The sequence below is a fragment of the Leucoraja erinacea genome, chromosome 24, assembly GCF_028641065.1.
Source record: "Leucoraja erinacea ecotype New England chromosome 24, Leri_hhj_1, whole genome shotgun sequence".
Classification (NCBI taxonomy): domain Eukaryota; kingdom Metazoa; phylum Chordata; class Chondrichthyes; order Rajiformes; family Rajidae; genus Leucoraja; species Leucoraja erinaceus.
Window position 1 is genome coordinate 8,533,799 of NC_073400.1, and position 19,819 is coordinate 8,553,617.

A 19,819-nucleotide genomic window follows, 5' to 3' on the forward strand; every position below is an offset into this window, starting at 1 on the left:
GACTGTGCATCTATTCCTCTCATGATTTTGTACAGATAATGTTTACAATTTGAAGAATCAACTAAATATTCCATTTATTTTTTTAGTGGACTGCAGGCAATTTACAGGTTTAAAAGTTAACCATGGAAATATTTCAAAGACCATTCTATAAGATCACCCCTCATCCTCCTGCGCTCCATTGAATAGAGACCCAGCCTACTCAACCTCTCCCTGTATCTCACACCCTCTAGTCTTGGCTGTCTGGGGAGAATCGGTGGTCACGATGACTGACCTCCCAGGGCAAGGCTATCCAATTGCACTTCTGGTGTGCTGACACCTGCAAAGTCCCCAAATGTGGAATATGTCTGCAAATTATGCAGTAGTGGGGGACGACATGTCAACAACACAGTGACAATGCTGGTAGAGCAGCATGCCAGAGGCCCGGGTCTGACCACAAATGCTGCCCTTGTGGAGTATGCATGCTCTCCCTTTCAACCATGCGGATTTCCTTTGATTGCTTCCGTTTCCTCCCACATCCTAATTATGTGGGTTTGTAGTTAATTGACCTTTGGAAATTGCTCCAAGTAGGGAGTGGACGAGAAAGATTGATGATAGATCAAATGTGAAAGGGTGACTGATAGTCGACGTGGAAGATGGGCCAAAGGGCCTGTTTCCATACTGTATCTCTAAACTTATAAGCTAAACCATTCAATTTTGCTGTTGTAAGAAAATCTGACTACCATCATCTTGCTGTGAATTTCTGAACATATCTTCTTTCTGCAGTTTATTCACTTCAATGTCATTTTTATTCCTGTTCACACAGCAATATTACACAGCAACAGTAGTATGTCAGAATATACTTCTCTTAACATTAAACCATAACTAAGTTAAATTACTCCTTTTCAGTTTTCTCCACCATCATTTTGAAATCTTGACATTCCTCAATTTAAATATCTTAAAGATTATGGTAGAATTTGCTTCTTGTCATCCATTTTCTTCAGCAGTTTTTGTGATTTTAATAGATAGTAGCTCAATTTATCTGCTCACTGTTAATCTATCCATTTGTAATGGTTTCTGTGCGAAACATGGACAGTGTTACTTTAGGTAACATTTGCTTAAAACAATCACTTAAAAATATTATTAATCAGATTGTGTATGAGTAGAATACTCAGACTGATCAAATCATGACATGATTAAGGAAGAAATGAGCTAAATGAAATCGAAATTCAGGAATGCAAGAATGTTACTTTAATGCAAGAATGTTAGAATGAAGTCTTACGGCAGGATCTTTGGAGAATTTGTCATGATCCCCTGCACATGAGGTTGTTATGAAAGATGTTTTTATTTTTATTCAGGATTCAGATGTGAATGACTCTCCAGAAGAGTATGAAGAGGATGAGAATCCCTATGAACTTCTATTGACTGCGGCGACAAAGAAACACACCCAGTTGGACTGCCAACATAAAGGAGAAAATACAGGTATTGTGTTAATGCAGACAAAAACATTTCAGAAATGAACGGCCAATGAAAATAACTGGGTATTTCATCTTCTTGTAAAGTTAGATTATTTTATATCAACATTTTACAAACCCTACTGAACAAAATTTCAGGGAACAACAGGGACAACCAGCATTTTTCTTGTTATGCTGACTCATGATTCTCTTTCCTCAACTATATATGGTTTAAAAAAAAAAAAAAATCTAATTTCGTCAATCTATCATTTTTGATAGGGATGTGTTCCCGGTAAACAATAAGTGAAATTCGGTAAACCAAGGTGGCTGGGTAAAATCCATAGTGGAAATCTCGGGTCAGTATGTACCTCTGCACTAAGTGAGGCATGCTATTTGTTACAGCAAAACATCTATGTACCCCAGATATAATGGCAATTTTTTAAAATGTTTTTGAAGTAAAAATGCTCCTCAAAATGCGAGGGATAATGACAATTTGTAAAAATACTGACTGATCATTTATCAAAGTTGCACGGATTTAGATCAATCAATGAGAATCACATTAGAAAATAAGTAAATTTAAATGTATATATGAGATACGCTGATCATAATTAATCACCGGCACATTTAATTGTGAATGCCTTGAAAAGTGATTGAAATGTTAATTTCATAATATATTTGCCTAAATATGGTACACAAAAGCAATGTGTTAACAAATTATTCTTTACTTCTCACTATGAAATAGGCTTCAGGCAAGGAATCATTAAATTTAATGTAATTTGCAATTGTGTAGCAAAATCCTGTGTGTTGCTCATAATCCTAGGTGGTTTCTAATGCATAATGTTTAACATGATGCACCAGCTAATAGGTAATTGGAAATACTTTGAACTACCTGCACCTCCCCCCCACATCCAGTTCGTTGAACAAGTACATATCACATTAAGAACTGATTTTCTAGAAATGTTTATAATATACATCTTGGATAGGGTTGTATTAACCCAGACCCGTTATCTGGAGCAATGCTTCCACACCTCAAAAAAAAACCCTGAAATAGAATCCCAAATTTCCTTGAATTTGATGGTATTTCCTGAAATTTTCAAAATGCTTCCTGCGTGCTGCAGTGACTACAATGAACAAATGTTTGGTTTGTGCTAGCATGTTGATAAGGCCAGCAAGGAGGGCTGATTACATAAGGAGCTGGTGTGCAGGAAGGAAATGCAATGTAACACAATCAAAAGTGAAGAGCCATGAAGATAGCTGGTAAAAAGAAAGTAGATTCACATTTTTGGCAACAACTTCAAGAGGAAACTAGAAGGAATATTTCCAAGTACAATACAAATAGTTGTCTTTCAATAAAACTGCAATTTCAGTAACAGAATTGTAAAAACAGAAACACAATCGGCTTTCAGTTCTATTCATGATAAAGGTAATGAGTACATTGATAAAAAATCAGGCAACATTTTGGGTAACCTTTTTACCTGTGTGTGTGTGTGTGGGGGGGGGGCAACATTTCAAGAATCAATACAGATAAATAGGTAAAAACTAAAATCTGCAATAAGTGATTGTTTTAAGGACATTGTTTCTAAAATACCCAAATTAAATTTTCTTGAGAATTGTACTTCATGTTCAACAAAAAGGTAAGCATAACTGAATTTGGTTCTGAGGAATAATGTACTAAGTAGAAGAACAATTAGGAGATGGTAATCATAACATTATAAGATTTGGTTTAGTCAGAGCATAGCAAGGAATAATCCCCAGTAAAAATATTTAAATGGGAAACAAAACAATCTTAATGGGATGAGAGTGTGTCCAAATTTGATAGGCAAAACTAGCAGAACACTGGGCTGAAGTAGTTCAGGAACATGAGGCTGGAATCATAGAGGTAGAGTGATTCGGTGTGGAAGCAGGCCCTTCGGCCAGCATGTCCCAGCTACACTGATCCCACCTGCTTGTGTTTGGTCCATATCACTCCAAACCTGTCCTATCCATATACCTGTCTAACTGTTTCTTAAACGTTGGGATAGTCCCAGCCTCGACTACCTCCTCGGACAACTTGTTCCATACACCCACCACTACCCTTTGAGTGAAAAAGTTGCTCCTCAGATTCCTATTAATTCTTTTTCCCTTCACCTTGAAATTCCACTACACGATTCCCCTACTCTGGGTAAGAGATTCTGTGCACCTACCTGATCTATTCCCCTCATGATTTTATAGAGGTTGAAGGAAAAACAAAAAATTCAGAGCTCCCTGAATGACAAAGCAGTACAGTTGATTAAAAAAATAACAACTGTAAGTGCCATTGCTGTCATTAAATGCACTACCAGTGCAACTCGGGGTATTAACAAAAGAATTAGAAGGGAAATTTTAATTAAAATGAGAGGCAGATAGTACATGAGCAAAGATTAGCTGAGAATCTGTAATGTTCCACCGGCAGAAAAACATATATAAGAACAAAAGGAGAATTTGCCTATGGATGCTGAGATGCTGTTAAGGTACTGAATGGTTATTGTGAGCCTATCATAACCAGCAAAGCAAAGATAGACACAAAATTCTGGAGTAACTCAGGACAAGTAGTATCTCTGGAGAAAAGGAATGGGTGACATTTTGGGTCATGACCCTTCATCAGACGGTTTAAACCAGCATCTGCAGTTCCTCCCTACATGTTATCAGCAAAGCAGGTTGTTCCAAAGTATTAGTTAGGGTGGAGTTGAGACAACAATATATTAACATCTCCATGCTGTCATTTTTTAATTGTAAACATTAACTAAGATTAATGTTGGTCGGTCACTGGGACAGGAAGGGAAGCAACTTAATATTTAGAGGGAAGTGCAGGAAAAAATCCGAAGGGCCATTAACCAACACTCTGGATAGAGTTTGATGCCAGAGCATTAAGGGGCTGCCCCACTACGGTGACCTAATCTGCGAGTTTAGAAGAGTTTGCCCTCGACTCAAACTTGCAGCATGGTCGACATGTGGTCCTAGGAGGTCCTATGAGGTCACAGGAACTCTCCTTCATGCTGGAGGGAAGTTCCCGCATACTCGTGGCCTCAGCTAGGTCGGCAACATTTTTTCAGCATGTTGAAAAATTTTTCCGCGAGTAAGAATTGGTCGGCTTGGTTCTTTTTAACTCGTAATGCAGTGGAGTGGGGCCGCTATGTAGTTGCAGGCAGTCGAGGGCAACCGTAGGCAATCTCCCTTGCTGACTGGGCATTTTAAGTTGGCTCATTGGAGATTTTTCATGACCAAGGAGCAAAACTGAACCCCTCCCCTTCCCAACCCTGGATAGAGTTTGATGCCCCTTCTGCCCCCCCCCTCCCCGACTTCTGCAGCCGACATGTGGTCCCCTTCTTCCCTCCTTCCCCCCCCCTCAGCTTCCCAACCCCCCCCCCCTCCTCCCACCCCCCACCCCTCTTCCCAGCCCCCCCCATTTTTCTTCCCCTCACCCTTCTCCCCCTCCCCTTCTCCCCCACCCCCCCCTCTTCCCACCCCTCCCCTTCTCCCACTCCCCTTCTCCTCCCCCCCATCTTCTCCCCCTCCCCCTCCCCTTCCCCCCCTTCTCCCCCCCCCCCCCCCCCTCTCTCCCTCCCCCCTCTCCCCCCCCCTCCCACCGTGCACTGTGCAGCCATCTTTTACCTTCCTCTTCATTGCGGGTGTGAATTTCAGACAGCGCTCCCCTGCTTTCTCTGGCCCCCACCTTTGCGTTCATCCAGCTTGCGGTTTCAATGCTGATGGTCGATCCAGCTCGAGGTTTTTCAGGCAGTGCCCTCGAGCTTGAAGGTCGAAGCCACTCTTCTGAACTCGCGTATTAGGTCGCCACAGTGGGACAGCCCCTTTTGCGAGCATGATCACCATGAACATGATCGGCGAGATGGCCTCTTCTGCTGTGATTATTCTATGAGATCACATTTTCCAGTCACCAGTATCGCAGATTCAGATTAGTTTATTGTCATATACACCTGGGTGCAATTAAATTATTTGTTCATATGAACCTCTCAGTAAACATTGTACATACAGTAATGATAAATGTGGCAATAAATACAATGCAAATGCAAAATGGTGCAAGATTGTAGTGAAATCGGACGTAGTACAAAATAAAGTACAATAACAGAATGAATGGTGTAGAGGTTAGAATAAGAGTATGTGACTATCCCCCTGGGAAAGGGAATGATAAGAGAGGGTTCTGATAGCAGTGGGGAGGAAGTTGTTTTTAAGACTTTCTAGTTCCTATATCTTTTTCCATACCTCTGCACCTGACACTGCTGGCACATTTATGTCACCAAAAGCAATATAAGGCAGTTACAATCCTGGACGTAGTTTTAAAGTTGAGTAAGAGAACTATAAAGTTTCTCGTCTTCAGTTTACCAGTGCATTGTTAATGTATAAGGGGTTGAATTCTCCACCAGCACTACATGGGAGAGTTTAAAGTTTATAGGCTGAGGAGCTCAATGCAGTTGCACTCCGTTCCTTGTTATTCTTTGTGCTCAACAATGAACTTGCAAATAGTTGAATGGTTTGTCTGGGCTTGTATTCACTGGAATTTAGAAGGATGAGAAGGGATCTTAGAGAAACATATACAATTCCTAAAGGATTGGACAGGCTAGATGCAAGAAAAATGTTCCCGACGTTGGGTGAGTCCAGAACCAGGGGTCACTGTTTAAGAATAAGGGGTTGGCCATTTAGGACTGAGATTTGGAAAAAGTTTTTCACCCAAAGATTTGTGAATCTGGAATTCTCTGCCACAGAAGGCAGTGGGGACCATTCACTGGATGTTTTAAAGAGAGAGTTAGATTTAGCTCTTTAGGCTAAAGGAATCAAGGGATATGGGGAAAAGCAGGAATGGGGTACTGATTTTAGATGATCAGCCATGATCATATTGAATGGCGTGCTGGCTCGAAGGGCCTACTCATGCACCTATTTTTCTGTTCTATGAATCTAACAGCAGTCAAAGTTTTGTGCAAAAGATTGTTGCTTTAAATGTATGTTCACAACATGCTTAAGATTGCCTGCTGAGTCATTCTCTGAGGTTGGTATATCCTGTTGGTTGAAAATTGGATGTTAAGAAAATAGCATATTGGATGGGAATTTGTCAGATGAGCGGTATTGGTGGGAAACTTGGGAGATCCAGTGGGTGCTCCAGCGACCCATGTTCAACCCTGACCTCAGATTGAACTTTGATTGCTTTCGGTGGAGTTGGCATGTTTTCCCTGTGACCTTGGGGAGAGAAAAGAGGATTTGTGTAGAATTAATGTAACTGCATGCTTGAAGGTTGACGTTATTTCAGTGCTCTTTGACTCCGTGCCTCTGCAGTGAATGTGAGCATGCATACTTCTTTCTGAATGCCTCTGATTTTGCCTGCATTAAATAGTAACTTGGTGGTGCATTGCATATCAACAATATGACATGTATCTCTGTTGCTGGGGGCAGATGTACCTGCCCAGTCGCTTGTGCATTGAAATAACATTTCTCCAAAACTCACCAAGACCTTAATGACCCGAGTTGACCAAAAAGCCAGAAGGAATGCCTTGGGCTGTCATTCTGCCTGAATTTTAACAAACATGTTTAAGCTGCCTGAAGCAATGGATAACCCGATTAGAAAGTTTCATATCCTAATGAATAATATGAAAGCTTTGCAGCAAATATCTGTCAGCAAAGTACTTCTTGAAGATATAACATACATCTCAATTTCTCTGTGTTTACACATTAACTAATTTTCAGTATTTTGTACTTGGAGCATTTTTATTTTATTTTTTTCCTTGTGCCCTGATAATGACCCTCAAGTGGATTGAGTTTCTGCTTAACCGATCTACACTGTCGCATGGTCCCTATAGCTCTGACTCCACAGTGGTATAGTTCCCTTGGTGACAACTGTTTTGTTGGGTTATAATTTCCCCAGGCATCAGCTCTTCCTTGGAGGAGAGTTTCCTGGCATTTACTCCCATTGGCATATTGTTCTCATGGCGCAAATTCACTGGAGGACAATTCCACAGTTGACTATTGCTCAGAATGGTAATTATTCATAAGATATGTTAAATTTGGATGTCATATGGTTGAACCATCAGGAATAAGATGGTGCCGACAAGGGACAATTTGCAAATTTCATCTCACAAAGAATTCAAAGTATAAAACCCAACTGTCCAGATTTTCTACATTTTTTTCCAGCAATTTTTTTGTGGCACTGGTATTACATGGAATCTGAACAGCACAGATTCTGAGCAGTGCATCAAGTACATGATTGAACAAGTGTGTGCCTTTTACTGCAAAAGGGGTATCGGTGAAAAATGTGTTATAACTATCATGAACATATAGTTGTAGCAGGACGTACAAGTGTGAATGCACAAATAAATGTGGTTGCAACTATGTCTGACATGAGATTTCTTTATTCGAGACAAAAGTCAAAATATTCCTAATCATTAACCTCCAAGATAATCCAGTCTTAAAGCTTTGTTCTGCAGTCCCCCACTGTGATGCAGTCTTTGCAAAGGAAAATAACAAACATAATAATTCCGGTTTTCATCTGAAAGCAAGCAAAATTTTATAATTAAAATATCCCAGGAACACGATAAGATAATGTAAGATGGGAAAACCTCCAAATTGTGCATTAGCTCCTGTAAAAGTTGTGGTATTGAAATGCTTACTTCACACGTTGAGAGTGTAGTGGAATTTCAATCATTGTCCTCTGTTTTTGCTGTTTGTCTATCATTGTTCAAGAAGTGGTTTGCCACCACTTCTCAAGGGCCAAATGCTGGCGTTGACACTGATGCCATTTCACGCACTGTGAATAACTAAAAACCTGTTGTTGCACTTTCAAAAGCTTGTCGAATCTGATAAATTCATGACAATCCTTAGCAGCACAATGTTTGGGACAAAGACCCATAATTTATTTATTTGCCTCTGTACTCCACAATTTGAGATTTTTAATAGAAAAAAATCATGTGGTTAAAGTGCACATTATCAGAGTTTAATAAAGGGTATTTTTATACATTTTGGTTTTACCATGTAGAAATTACAGCAGTGTTTATACATAGTCCCTCCATTTCAGGCCACCATAATGTTTGGGACACCGTGATGTCATGTAAATGAAAGTAGTTATGTTTTGAATTTTGTTGCTTATACTTTGCATGCAATGCCTGCTTGAAGTCTGCGATTCATGGACATCACCAATTGCTGGATGTCCCTGGTGATGCTCTGCTAGGCCTGTATTGCAGCCATCTTTGCCGTATGCTTGTTTTGGGGGCTAGTGCCCTTCAGTTTTCTCTTCAGCATATAAAAGGCATGCTCAATTGGGTTCAATCGGGTGACTGACTTGGCCACTCTAGAATTGGCAATTTTTTAGCTTTGAAAAACTCCTTTGTTGCTTTAGCAGTATGTTTGGGATCATTGTCTTGCTGTAGAATGAACTGTCGGCCAATGAGTTTTGAGGTATTTGTTTGAACGAGCAGATAGGATGTTTCCATACGCTTCAGATTTCATTATGCTCCTACCATCATCAGTTGTACCATTTAATTTAATTTAATTATTTCTTTATTCCGAACAGAATAAAAGAATAAAAAGCAAGTGTGAAACAGCATACAAAAAACAAAACAAGGATATTTATAAAGTGTCATAAACAATATCTATAAATACCATCAATTAAGATAAGTGAGCCAGTACCTTCAGCAGCCTTACATGCCCAGGCCATAACACCCCCACCACTGTGTTTCACAGATGATGTGCAATGCTTTGGATCTTGGGCAGTTCCTTCTCTCCTCCATACTTTGCTCCTGTCATCACTCTGATATAAGTAAATCTTCGTCTCATCTGTCCACAAGACCTTTTTCCAGAACTGTGGTTGCTCTTTTAAGTACTTTGCAAACTGTAAACTGACCATCCTATTTTTGCGGCTAACCAGTGGTTTACATCTGTATTTCTGTGTAGCCTCTGTATTTCTGTTTATGAATTCTTCTGCGGACAGTGGTCATTGACAAATCCACACCTGACCCCTGAAGAGTGTTTCTGATCTGTCGGACAGGTGTTTGGGGATTTTTCTTTATTATAGAGAGAATTTTTCTGTCATCAGCTGTGTAGGTCTTCCTTGGCCTGCCAGTTCCTTTGCAATTAGTAAGCTCACCAGTACTCTCTTTCTTCTTAATGATGTTCCAAACAGTTGATTTTGGTAAGCCAAAGGTTTGGCTGATGTCTCTAACAGTTTTATTCTTGTATCTCAGTCTCATAATGGCTTCTTTGACTTTCATTGGCACAACTTTGGTCCTCATGTTGATAAACAATAATAAAAGTTTCCAAAGGTGATGGAAAGACTGGAGGAAAAACTTGGTGCTGAGAGCTCTCTTATACCTGCATTAAGGACGCATTTAAACACACCTGAGCAATTACAAGCCTGTGAAGCCATGTGTCCCAAAGATTATGGTGCCCTAAAATGGGGGTCTATGTATAAACACAGCTGTAATTTCTACATGGTGAAAACAAACTGTATAAAAGTACCCTTTAATAAAATGTGACAATGTGCACTTTAACCACATGTGATTTTTTTTTTCAATTTCAAATCTCAAATTGTGGAGTGCAGAGGCAAATAAATAAATCATATGTCTTTGTCCCAAACATTACGGAGGGCGCTGTACAAACCCAAACATACAATGCCAACACGCATAGCGTACCCAACTCAACACTACACAGCTCACCTTTATTCTACCAATTTTTACGATCTATATTAGTTTAATTAATAAGCCATCTTATCTCTTCCTATCAACATATCCTTCTGTATCCTTTCTCTGTTACATATCCAGTTAGCTTTTTTAACTTACTTCTCCTTCCTATCTTCTTCATGCTTGTTCAGAGTGCTATTGCAATTCAAAGTAACTTTTTGACATCGGAGGAAATACGGGTAAGTATGCAAAAAAAGTCAGTCCTGCGTGTCATCACATAAATCACCTTTACTCAAAACATAAAAATGAATTCATAATAGGTGGACGTTTTTCAAGTATTTTTCATCAAAAAGACACTGAGTATTAAATTCGTTCAATTATTCTAGATGTACCACATGTTTCCAATTTTATTTATGCTCTGTTTTCTTGCAGTTTCTTGGAGAAAACTAGAAATATAAACTGGTACTTTGTTGAAATTACGTAATTGAGCTTATTTCTCCTGTAATAATTCATTATTATACATATTGGTTCTGCAAATGATATCATTTTGCTGAGCCATTGAAGGTAAACTTGATTGCATTGTTGCCTTTGCATGATACTTTATATCTGATAAACCTTCCCTTGTGGGTATTTGTAGAATTATGAGGTGATGCAGGCCAATTGCGCCCATTTGGCCAATTGTGCCAAGACCATTTGTGTTACGCAGTGAATCCATCTTTCGGTTTTGAGGGCTGTTTCTGTACTATACTATGTATGACATTTCACCGGGTTAAAAAAAATATTGGTGCCTCTGTTATTGTCCTTTGCTCGTCTTTTTGTCTGTGGAAATAGTTTCTCCTTATTTACTCATTCAAAACTGTTCAACTCTCCTCTACCATCTCTGATTTTTCTTTTTTTTTGCATAAAAGATTAATTTGTCATTCCTTGAACCGCCAAATACATTTCTTCAGCAATTTTATTGAACTCTGATATTCTTTCCAGGTATGAGACTCGGAAGAGTAAAGATTTAATCAGGTCAACCGCCCTGGCAAAAATGTGTTTTAAAAAAAAAATAATAATCATCAATTTCCAATGCTATTTCCCATAATAATATTCTTAAACAACTCCTAAGATCAAGGATGACTTGCTTTTGTGGGATTTGTGGTTGTTATGACCCTAATGTGAAAGAGCAGCCTCTTTCACAAATGGTACAGATTGTGGCTGAGAGATTGCCACACAGGCCACATTCACTTCTCTCATGAGTTTGGATACAGGGAACTTGTTTAAAAGTTCAAACGTGCCAGTTGTTTCTAAGACTCTTTTTTGTTTTTAACTCTTCCATTCTCAAATTACTAGTTCATAATTTATTCATGAATGAAAGACTGATGTTTTCTGTTTGATTGGCCTTTGCTCTATTCTCATGCCCTCTTTTTTTATATAATGTGTACTTTATTCATTTAGTTTGTGACCTCCATTTGACTTAACTTCCCTTAATATTTTCTTGGTTATCCATGGAATCCTAAGTGACATGCCTTTTTCTGTGTGAAAAGGCTGTACTTGAATACTCTCCGCTTTAGCTTCTGATCAGTTAGCAACTGCTAATTGAACAGTATTTGCTTCCACTCCACCTGGGTCTGATCCATTTTACGAAAAGTAATGTCCAGTTGTGTTTGGAATCATTATTGTTCTTGGCAGTGTTCCATAACTGTTTTAAATCGGACACTGATCCATAAATTCTCGTTGACTAAAACATGCGTCATATACCCCACTTTATTACCCAGATCCTGCTTTGTTTCCTTATTTTGTATATGTAACCTTACCTGATGCAATACAATTATTCTTTGAAGTCTGCAGAGTGATTACTGAAATTGTGGTTCTGGTTCTGGAGTGTTGTTTGAACAAATTCCTAATAAAGCGAGTTCGGTATTCCGACTGAGCGTGCCCAGGCCATTGGTCACTCGCGATAAACATCAATCTGTGCTGCTGCGTGTATGCAGACCTGCGTTTCATCTGTAGTCGGGATCGAACCTGGGCCTCCGATGCTGCAAGTGCTGTTGAATTGCAACTGGACTGTCCCCGTCCCCTCCCGAGTATCCCATCCCTGTCCGGGGGCGGCCGGAGATGTGGTGGCCCAGGCTTACAGCTAGAGCGGAGTAGAAGCGCTAAATCCACTGCTCCGGGCCAGTGTCCCGTCAGACCACGGCCACCCCCGGTCTGAAATGGGACACTCGGGAGAGGAAGTGACGGTCCAGTAGCAATTCAACAGCGCCGGAGACCCGGGTTCGATCCTGACTACGGATGAAACGCAGGTCTGTATACATGCAGCAGCACAGCTGCCAAGAATGTTTACCGACTTTTGACAAATCCCATGATTCCTTGTGCTTTTCGGAATACCGAACTCGCTTATTGCCCTTTAGATCAACTTCAATTAGGCACATGAGGAGCCTGAGGTGAGGAGTAGCACTGGGGTAAGGAAGATCTAGAAAGCTGGAAGGGCACTGGCTTAGCCTTGTTTGACTAGTCTGCTTTGTTTATGTTGGTTGTGGATCTTTTAGTTGAGATCATAGTTGTATTGCTTCATGAAATAGACATGAAATGGAGGCACATTCCTACAGGCTGCTGAATTTGGGAGGATACTGCACCTTATTTACAGGTCAAATGGGAAACTTGAATCTATGACACAGCTCCATTCCAGAATCAAGGTCACCCCGATTTCAGTTGTTGCGGTGGTGTTTGCAGATGACTCGTATTCAGAGATTGAGCATCGTTCTTGTTTACTGAAGCATATCAAGGAATGGGCCTTGCATTTCACATCTTGAAAACAGACTCTTTCAATCTGTCCCTGATATTAAATAACAACAAAAATTCAAGATGAACACGCACATCCCACGTATAGTTTATTGTCGTATGCATAAATTTGGTGAGGTACAATTACAATGAATATGGACCAGCAGCAATATTTTGTGCAACAAGAAATAGGACAGCATGCTCAAACATGCGTTACTCAAATTTGGCAGGCAGTATAAAGAAAAATGTGTTTTTTTTTAAAAAAAAAAGGACATTAGTGCAAAATACAATTAGAAAAACATTCATTCCATTGTAATACAAGAGGTGGTCTGAAGTGGTCTGTTGCCGAGGTATAGTTAGGTTTGTGCAAGTATGTTCAAGAACCTGTTAGTTTTAGGAACATTTTTGCTCTTCAACTTGGGGGTGTGGGACTTCAGGCTTCTGTACCTCCTGCCTGACGACTGCAGTCAGAAGAGGGCCTTACCTGAATGCTGGGGATCCTTGATGACAGGTTCCACCATCTTGAGGCTACGCTTCATGTGGATGTATTCAATGATGGGAAGGGCTATGCCTGTGATGTACCATGCTGACTCCACCAACTAGTTCCCATTTGGATTCCATTAGATACCAACTCCGATGTCATAAGTTGAATAGTCGATCTCGTCAAAGAATTTTCTCTGACAGTTGACGAGCAAACAAAAATCGCTGTTTTTAACTAAATTCGAAAACATTTTATTTAATGTTTAACTATGGTTAGAACTTGTTGATATTATGATAAAAGCTCAAATATAATTTTCATAAAATGGTAAAAAAAGATTCAAGTGGTTCAAAATCTGTGAATTTGAAATATATATTTGAGGGCATTACACTTAATGAAAAAATAGATGCTCAGCAGGTTAAGTGGCAATTACAACTCAGTTCACGGTTAAAAATTCACTTTCCTCCTTTAGCAACATATTGTTTTTAAGGGTAGTTAATAAGTACTTAATACTCTTGTAGTGAGCATAAATGCATCAAATTCTCATCTCATTCTAAAGAATATGCTGGTGACAACCAATGGCCATGGGGGAGCAGAGGATTACTGATGACAAATTTTGTATTTTCAGCATTTTAATAACGTGCATATTCCAAAAGAGATGTTAGCGTCTCTTTGAATGTTATTGAATGCTGGCAGTTTCTTGTCAGTTCCTACTTTGTCAAGAAATCCAAGAGTTTAGGTGTTCTTTACACTCTCATGTATAGTAGCAGATTTTCATCACTTAAGGGATAAATCCTTTCATCTTCCACCAAGTCTTGTGAAACGTTGCACTTTTTCTCTGGCAGGTCTTGACATTAGGTAAGGATACTAGACTTGACAAATCTACGAACCTTAAACTAAATATCGCTTTCACTTTGCACCTGCTTGAACTAAGCGTGTTGATCAATTAGAGACACAGTATTAAGGAAGGTGCGTGAAACAAGAAGTGGCACAGCTGGCAGAGCTGTTGCTTCACTGCACGAGAGACCTGGTTTAAATCCTGAACTTAGGTTGCTGCCTATGTGGAGTTTCTTTGTGACCGTTTGGGTTTCCTTCAAGTGCTCCAGTTTCCATCCACCTCGTAAAGACGAGCAGATTTGTAGGTTTATTGGCCTCTGTAAATTGACCCTAATGTGCCTGGCATGGATTAGAAGGCGGGATAGCATAGACCTGGTGTGATCGATGGTTGGCGTGGACGGATAGGCCTGTTTCTATGCTGTATCTCTTAACTAAACTATAGAAAAATTGTGTGCAATGGTATTTCCCAGAAGTAAAATAAAACCTGGTTTGGTTCTTACAGATGAGAAGGATGGGCCTGCTTCTGCATCTCCTGAAGTGGCACCAAAACCTAGTCGGATATTCACCTCTTCGCAGGTCAGTGAAACGGAGCATTGACACATTTTGAAAGCATTTTTTCCAATTCTTTAGGATATTGTGGCTTGATTAATTGGCAGTAATTCATATTGATATGCATCAATGAAAGCAGTGATAATTGGAGAAACAATGATCATTATGATATTCGGTCATTGGGTTCAGATGGGGATTTGAGTTTCTGTTTTCTCTTGTCAGAGTTAATCTAATTATAATTAGGAAAATTTGTACTTTTATTCTGCCACATACCTTTTTATTTGCAAGTTGTCGACAAAGTTTGGTAAGACGTTGTGCAGAGGACTTTGAAGCAGCATTCTATGCTGTCTTTGAAAACTCGTCAAAATGACTGACGCTGATGACATCTTTCCAGACCATGTTATTCTGACGAATTTTGTAAATCCTTACAAGAGGAATGTCCTCACTTTCACAAAATGCATTTGCTGTGTAATTTAGGTTGTATCTATTCTATTCAGTTTTTGTTTTATTATTTACTTTCTGAAGATAGCTGTTTCTTTGCCAATTCCATCTGGCGCATATATCTTCTGAGCTTGAAGGAAAGTGAACCATCTGGTTACAAAGTCACTATTGCTGTTTCCCTACTAGAAAATGCAGTGGAGTTATGTCACTACTTAACCAGGGACTAGACGTGGCTCTTTCTTTTTGTTTTATGCTAGAGAAACTGACCAGTGGCTGCTACATGTATGTCTCTTGTATGCAACTCTTTCATTTGAATAAATAGCTTTATTCTTATTTTCTTTCTCTCACCAGGATACACCTATGCCTGCATCAAATGCTGATCATTCAGTCAAGAGTCAAGAGATCAGCATCCCATCCAAGCCACGTTACAGCAAAGCAAACTTAGCACTCGACCTAAAGCCCTCATCTATTATTGTAACCCCAGGTAATTTGAAGCCTAACACACCTTTTATGAACGTTCAGCCAATTTGAGGGATATAGCAATGTGGTGTAGCATTGTTATTCAATCTATAATCATAGGCATGTGAAATATTTCTTTGCATATACTTTCTTGAATTGTGAGAAATCTCCCAATGTATACTTGTGATTTCTCCAATCCTTTAATAATACCTTCCTCTCAAGTTGTATGTACAGTTGTGGCATTTTGTCATGAGTCATGTCCATGACGAAAACATTGTGATGAATCAAAAGAATTATTGAATGAGTATTAGAACTAGTGTTGGTTTATCCATGTTTTAATTTAAATAATGTCCTGGTGCCAATGTGCTGAATAGGTTTGGATTAGATACTGCAATGATGAAGTATGTTATAACAATGAGAAATGGCAGATTAATTCAGTAAATATGAGATATGGAGCTTGATGTTTAATACTTTTATAGTGCCTGCAAGGTGATCATGTGCAGCAAGATGGAATTTGGTATATTTTTTTCCCTTGCTTAGTTATGCATTGGAACAATGCTGCAGGGGCCTTAACGTATTGTGTACCAAACCACACTAATCAGGAAAACTCCCAAGGACAGGGTTCCCTCCAGGTGGGTGACTGCAGAAGTGGGAGATAGATATTATTATTATTATTATTATTATTATTATTAAACATTATTTCATATTTCACTCAAGGTCCAGACAAGAGAACATTACATAAAATACATTTCATATAAAAACACCATAAAATACATATAATTTGATAGATAACTATCAAATTTTACAATTTCTCCCCATTCTGTCGTGGGGTAGACTGTGACTGATTCCCCCCCATCCCAATCTTTACACATCCCCCAAGCCTTTCCAGTCAACATTTTAATTTCATGTATCATGTATTTTGTGTTTTTATGACAGTTGGCAGATCAATATCCATCCTGGGATAAAAAAGTTCTATTGTATTGTATCGATCTCCCAAGTAGTCACGGACATAATAGTCACGGACATAATGTTGGTAAAGGTACAGAAGATATTCACCAGAATATCTTTTGTACCTTAATTGTGCTTATGGGCTTGAGTTAAGTTATGGGGGAGGTTGGAGAGACTGGAACTTTTGTTTGGAATATGGGAGGCTGAAGGATTAACTTATTGAGGTATACAAGGTCACAAGGGGCAAGGATAAAGTCTTTCCCCAGGGTGGAGCATTCTAAAATTTAGGGGAATGAGCTTAAGGTGAGAGGTGGAGAGATTTAAGGGACCTCAGGGGCAACTTTCAGTTTCACTGAGGGCAGTCCATATCTGGTATGAGCTACCAGATGAAGCTGTACAGCGTTTAAAATACATTTGGGACAGATGTATGGATAGGAAGGATTTAGGTGGAATGCAGGCAAATGGGACTGGCCCAGTATGTCAAACTGGTCATCATGGGAAAGGTAGAGCAAAGAGTCCGAATCCATGCTGGATAGCTCTGTGACCTCAAAACTCCCTGGATTTATGATATGCGTTAGAGCAATGTTCCGGCTAGTGTCGTTTGCAGCTACGTTTGGTGGTACATTGTGAACTAGCAGCTCTTTGAAACATGTCACTGGCATAACAGTTCTTAACAAAAGCACCATTACAACAAATCTTGTGTGGAAACCGAGAGCAACACAAAGTTGGGAAGAGAATGTGACAGATTGGGAAAGAAGAGGACGTGTGTTATAAATTGTGAGAGAGAGTGCAAAGCGATTTGAGGGAGGGGGAGATTGCACGGCTTGAATTAGAGGAAGAAAGAGTGCAACATGAATAGAAGAGGGTCCAACATGAATTGGATGTGGTGCAAATTGGGGGGCATTGCAAATTTGGGAGTGGGAAGGAGGCACGAATGAGTAGTGTTGTGTGCCGTTATACGTTTTATTTTCTTAGTAATTCGATCTTTATGACTGAGCTTTAAAATAAGGCTTTTTTTTATTGTGGCAATTACACTGGTAATTGTACTACCCGGAATTAGTTGTTGCACCGTGATCTTAATGCTTTCAAATCTATCAAGGGCAGGATTCTCTGTAATCAGCTTTACATTTTTGCTTCAACTTCAATTTCACTGCTGTTTTAATTCTTTCCATTTTGTTGTGCAGCAAGGTAGGAGTGAGGCATAATTTTCTGTAATATGTGACATATTTGGCTTCCAGAAGCCAGTGATCTGAACTCCATTAGTCTCTCTTTGGATGCCACTTGGATTGGTAAAGAACCTGATGTACCATTTGATGTTCAACTGAGATCCTAAATGATCCCTGATGCTATGTCCATACCCGTCCATTTATAATTGGGTTGCTACAATGAAGAGTGCTTAAATTTTTGGCGATTGCATGGGAATTAGCTAGATTCTATGTTCAATTAAAAGAAAGCATTGTTTTGCATAAGAATTTATCTACAAAGCCTTTACAAACTATTGTGCCTTGATGAGCTCGGGCAATAAACTGTTCACTAAGAAGCGTCAATGCAAGATTGGCTTGGTGATAGGAGTGGTAGCATGGTACTTGAGGGTTGTATTTCGGATTAGAGGCCGTTGATCAGCAGTGTGCTGCAGGAATCGGTGCCATGTCCACTATTAATATCATCTATATTAACAAGACTGCATTTGGCCGTATCCCTCAAAGCCATCCATGTGCTTCTCCAAATGTCTTTGCAAATGTTGTAACAGTGCCCGCCTCCATAGCTTCCTCTGACAACTCATTCCACACTCTGTGTGGAAGAAGTCTGAGTTGGTCCGAATGGCCTATTTCCCTGCTGTCTAACATGATGAATGCAAATTGCTAGTTTACTGCACTTCCGTGAAACAGCAATTTCATCGACATTTGCAATGCCGACACCAAAGCTTCATATTCCATGAAATGTTCTTGCTAAGCTACACACGTGTACACAGTAGATCCTGAGCATGGTTCTAACCTTAAAAATACTCAATGGCATTGTACATCCTTGCTTTAGTTGCATTTGTGGGTTGTGTGTCATAAAGATAAACAGTACAGAAATGCCCTTCTACCCAACTTGTCCATCATATAAACCAAGATGTCTTTGAAAGAACTGCAGATGCTGGTTTAAATCAAAGGTAGATTTAAACCTTCAGCCTGAAGAAGGGTCTCGACCCGAAACGTCACCCATTCCTTCTCTCCAGTGATGCTGCCTGACCCGCTGAGTTACTCCAGCTTTTTGTGTCGACCAAGATGTCTTCCTGAGCTAGTCCCATTTGCCTGCATTTGGCCCCTACCCCTCTAAACCTTTCCTATCCATGTGCCTGTCCAAATGACTTAAATGCTGTAATTATACCCAGCTCTACCACTTCCTCTGACAGCTCATTCCAGATACACATAATTCTGTGTAAAAACAACTTGATTTTCAGGTACTCTTCCAATCATGTCCCTCTCAATTTAAACATAGGTCCTCTAGTTTTAATCTCCCCGTACCCTGGGGATAAAAGACCATGACAATCCATCTTCGATTTTATTGTCTTCTATAAGGCCACACATCAGCCTCCTTTGTTTCAGTGAAAACAGTGCTAACCAATGGTCTCTCTTTATAATTCAAGCTGCCATGTGCTGCCAACATCCTTGTGAATCTTTTTTGCACCCACTCTGGTTTACTTTCATTCTTTATATAGTGTGGCAACCAGAACTGTACACAATATTGTAGATGCAGTCTCACCAACATCTTGTACAGCTGTAACGTCCCAACTCTTGTACTAAATGCTTCTGTACATTTTCCTTTCCTTAAGAGGAAAAATCTACACCTCATGGTGCCACCTGCAGTGCTGCCTCGCCAACAGTCTGTCCTTTCTTTTTGTTATTTTTAGTATATGTTACAAGTCTGTTTTAGCGTTCCTTGGGTTGTTTTATGTGGGGGCTGGGGGTTAAATTTTGTTCAATCTCTTACCTCGATGGAGATGTGATTTTTCTTCCTATCGTATCTCCGTCCCCACTGCGGCCTGACATCGTGGAGTTGGCGGCCTTTCCTGGAGGCCGACCCGACATCCAAGCCGCGGGAGTCTGCTGGACTTTAACATTGTGAAACTTGCGATCCCTTTGCTGGGGATTGGAGCTCCAACCGTGGGGCCTGTGGACTTTAACATCATGAAGCCCACAGTCTCTGGTAGGAAAAGGCCGACTTGGGAGCTCCATGCCACCAAAAGAGTTTCAACCGCCCCAACGGGTGCTTCGATCGTCGGCTGCAGG

General features: G+C 39.9%; 1 protein-coding gene across 11 annotated transcripts in view; it reads left to right on the forward strand.

Annotated features, from left to right (window-relative positions):
• LOC129708622 (ankyrin repeat and SAM domain-containing protein 1A-like) overlaps nt 1–19,819 on the forward strand; it is a 239,090-nt gene that overhangs the window by 97,246 nt on the left and 122,025 nt on the right. For all 11 annotated transcript variants that reach the window (XM_055654477.1, XM_055654480.1, XM_055654478.1 and 8 more), the window contains 3 exons: nt 1,335–1,458; nt 14,650–14,723; nt 15,489–15,621. In XM_055654477.1, the coding sequence (XP_055510452.1) occupies nt 1,335–1,458; nt 14,650–14,723; nt 15,489–15,621 (331 nt within the window). The remainder of the gene's footprint in view (nt 1–1,334; nt 1,459–14,649; nt 14,724–15,488; nt 15,622–19,819) is intronic.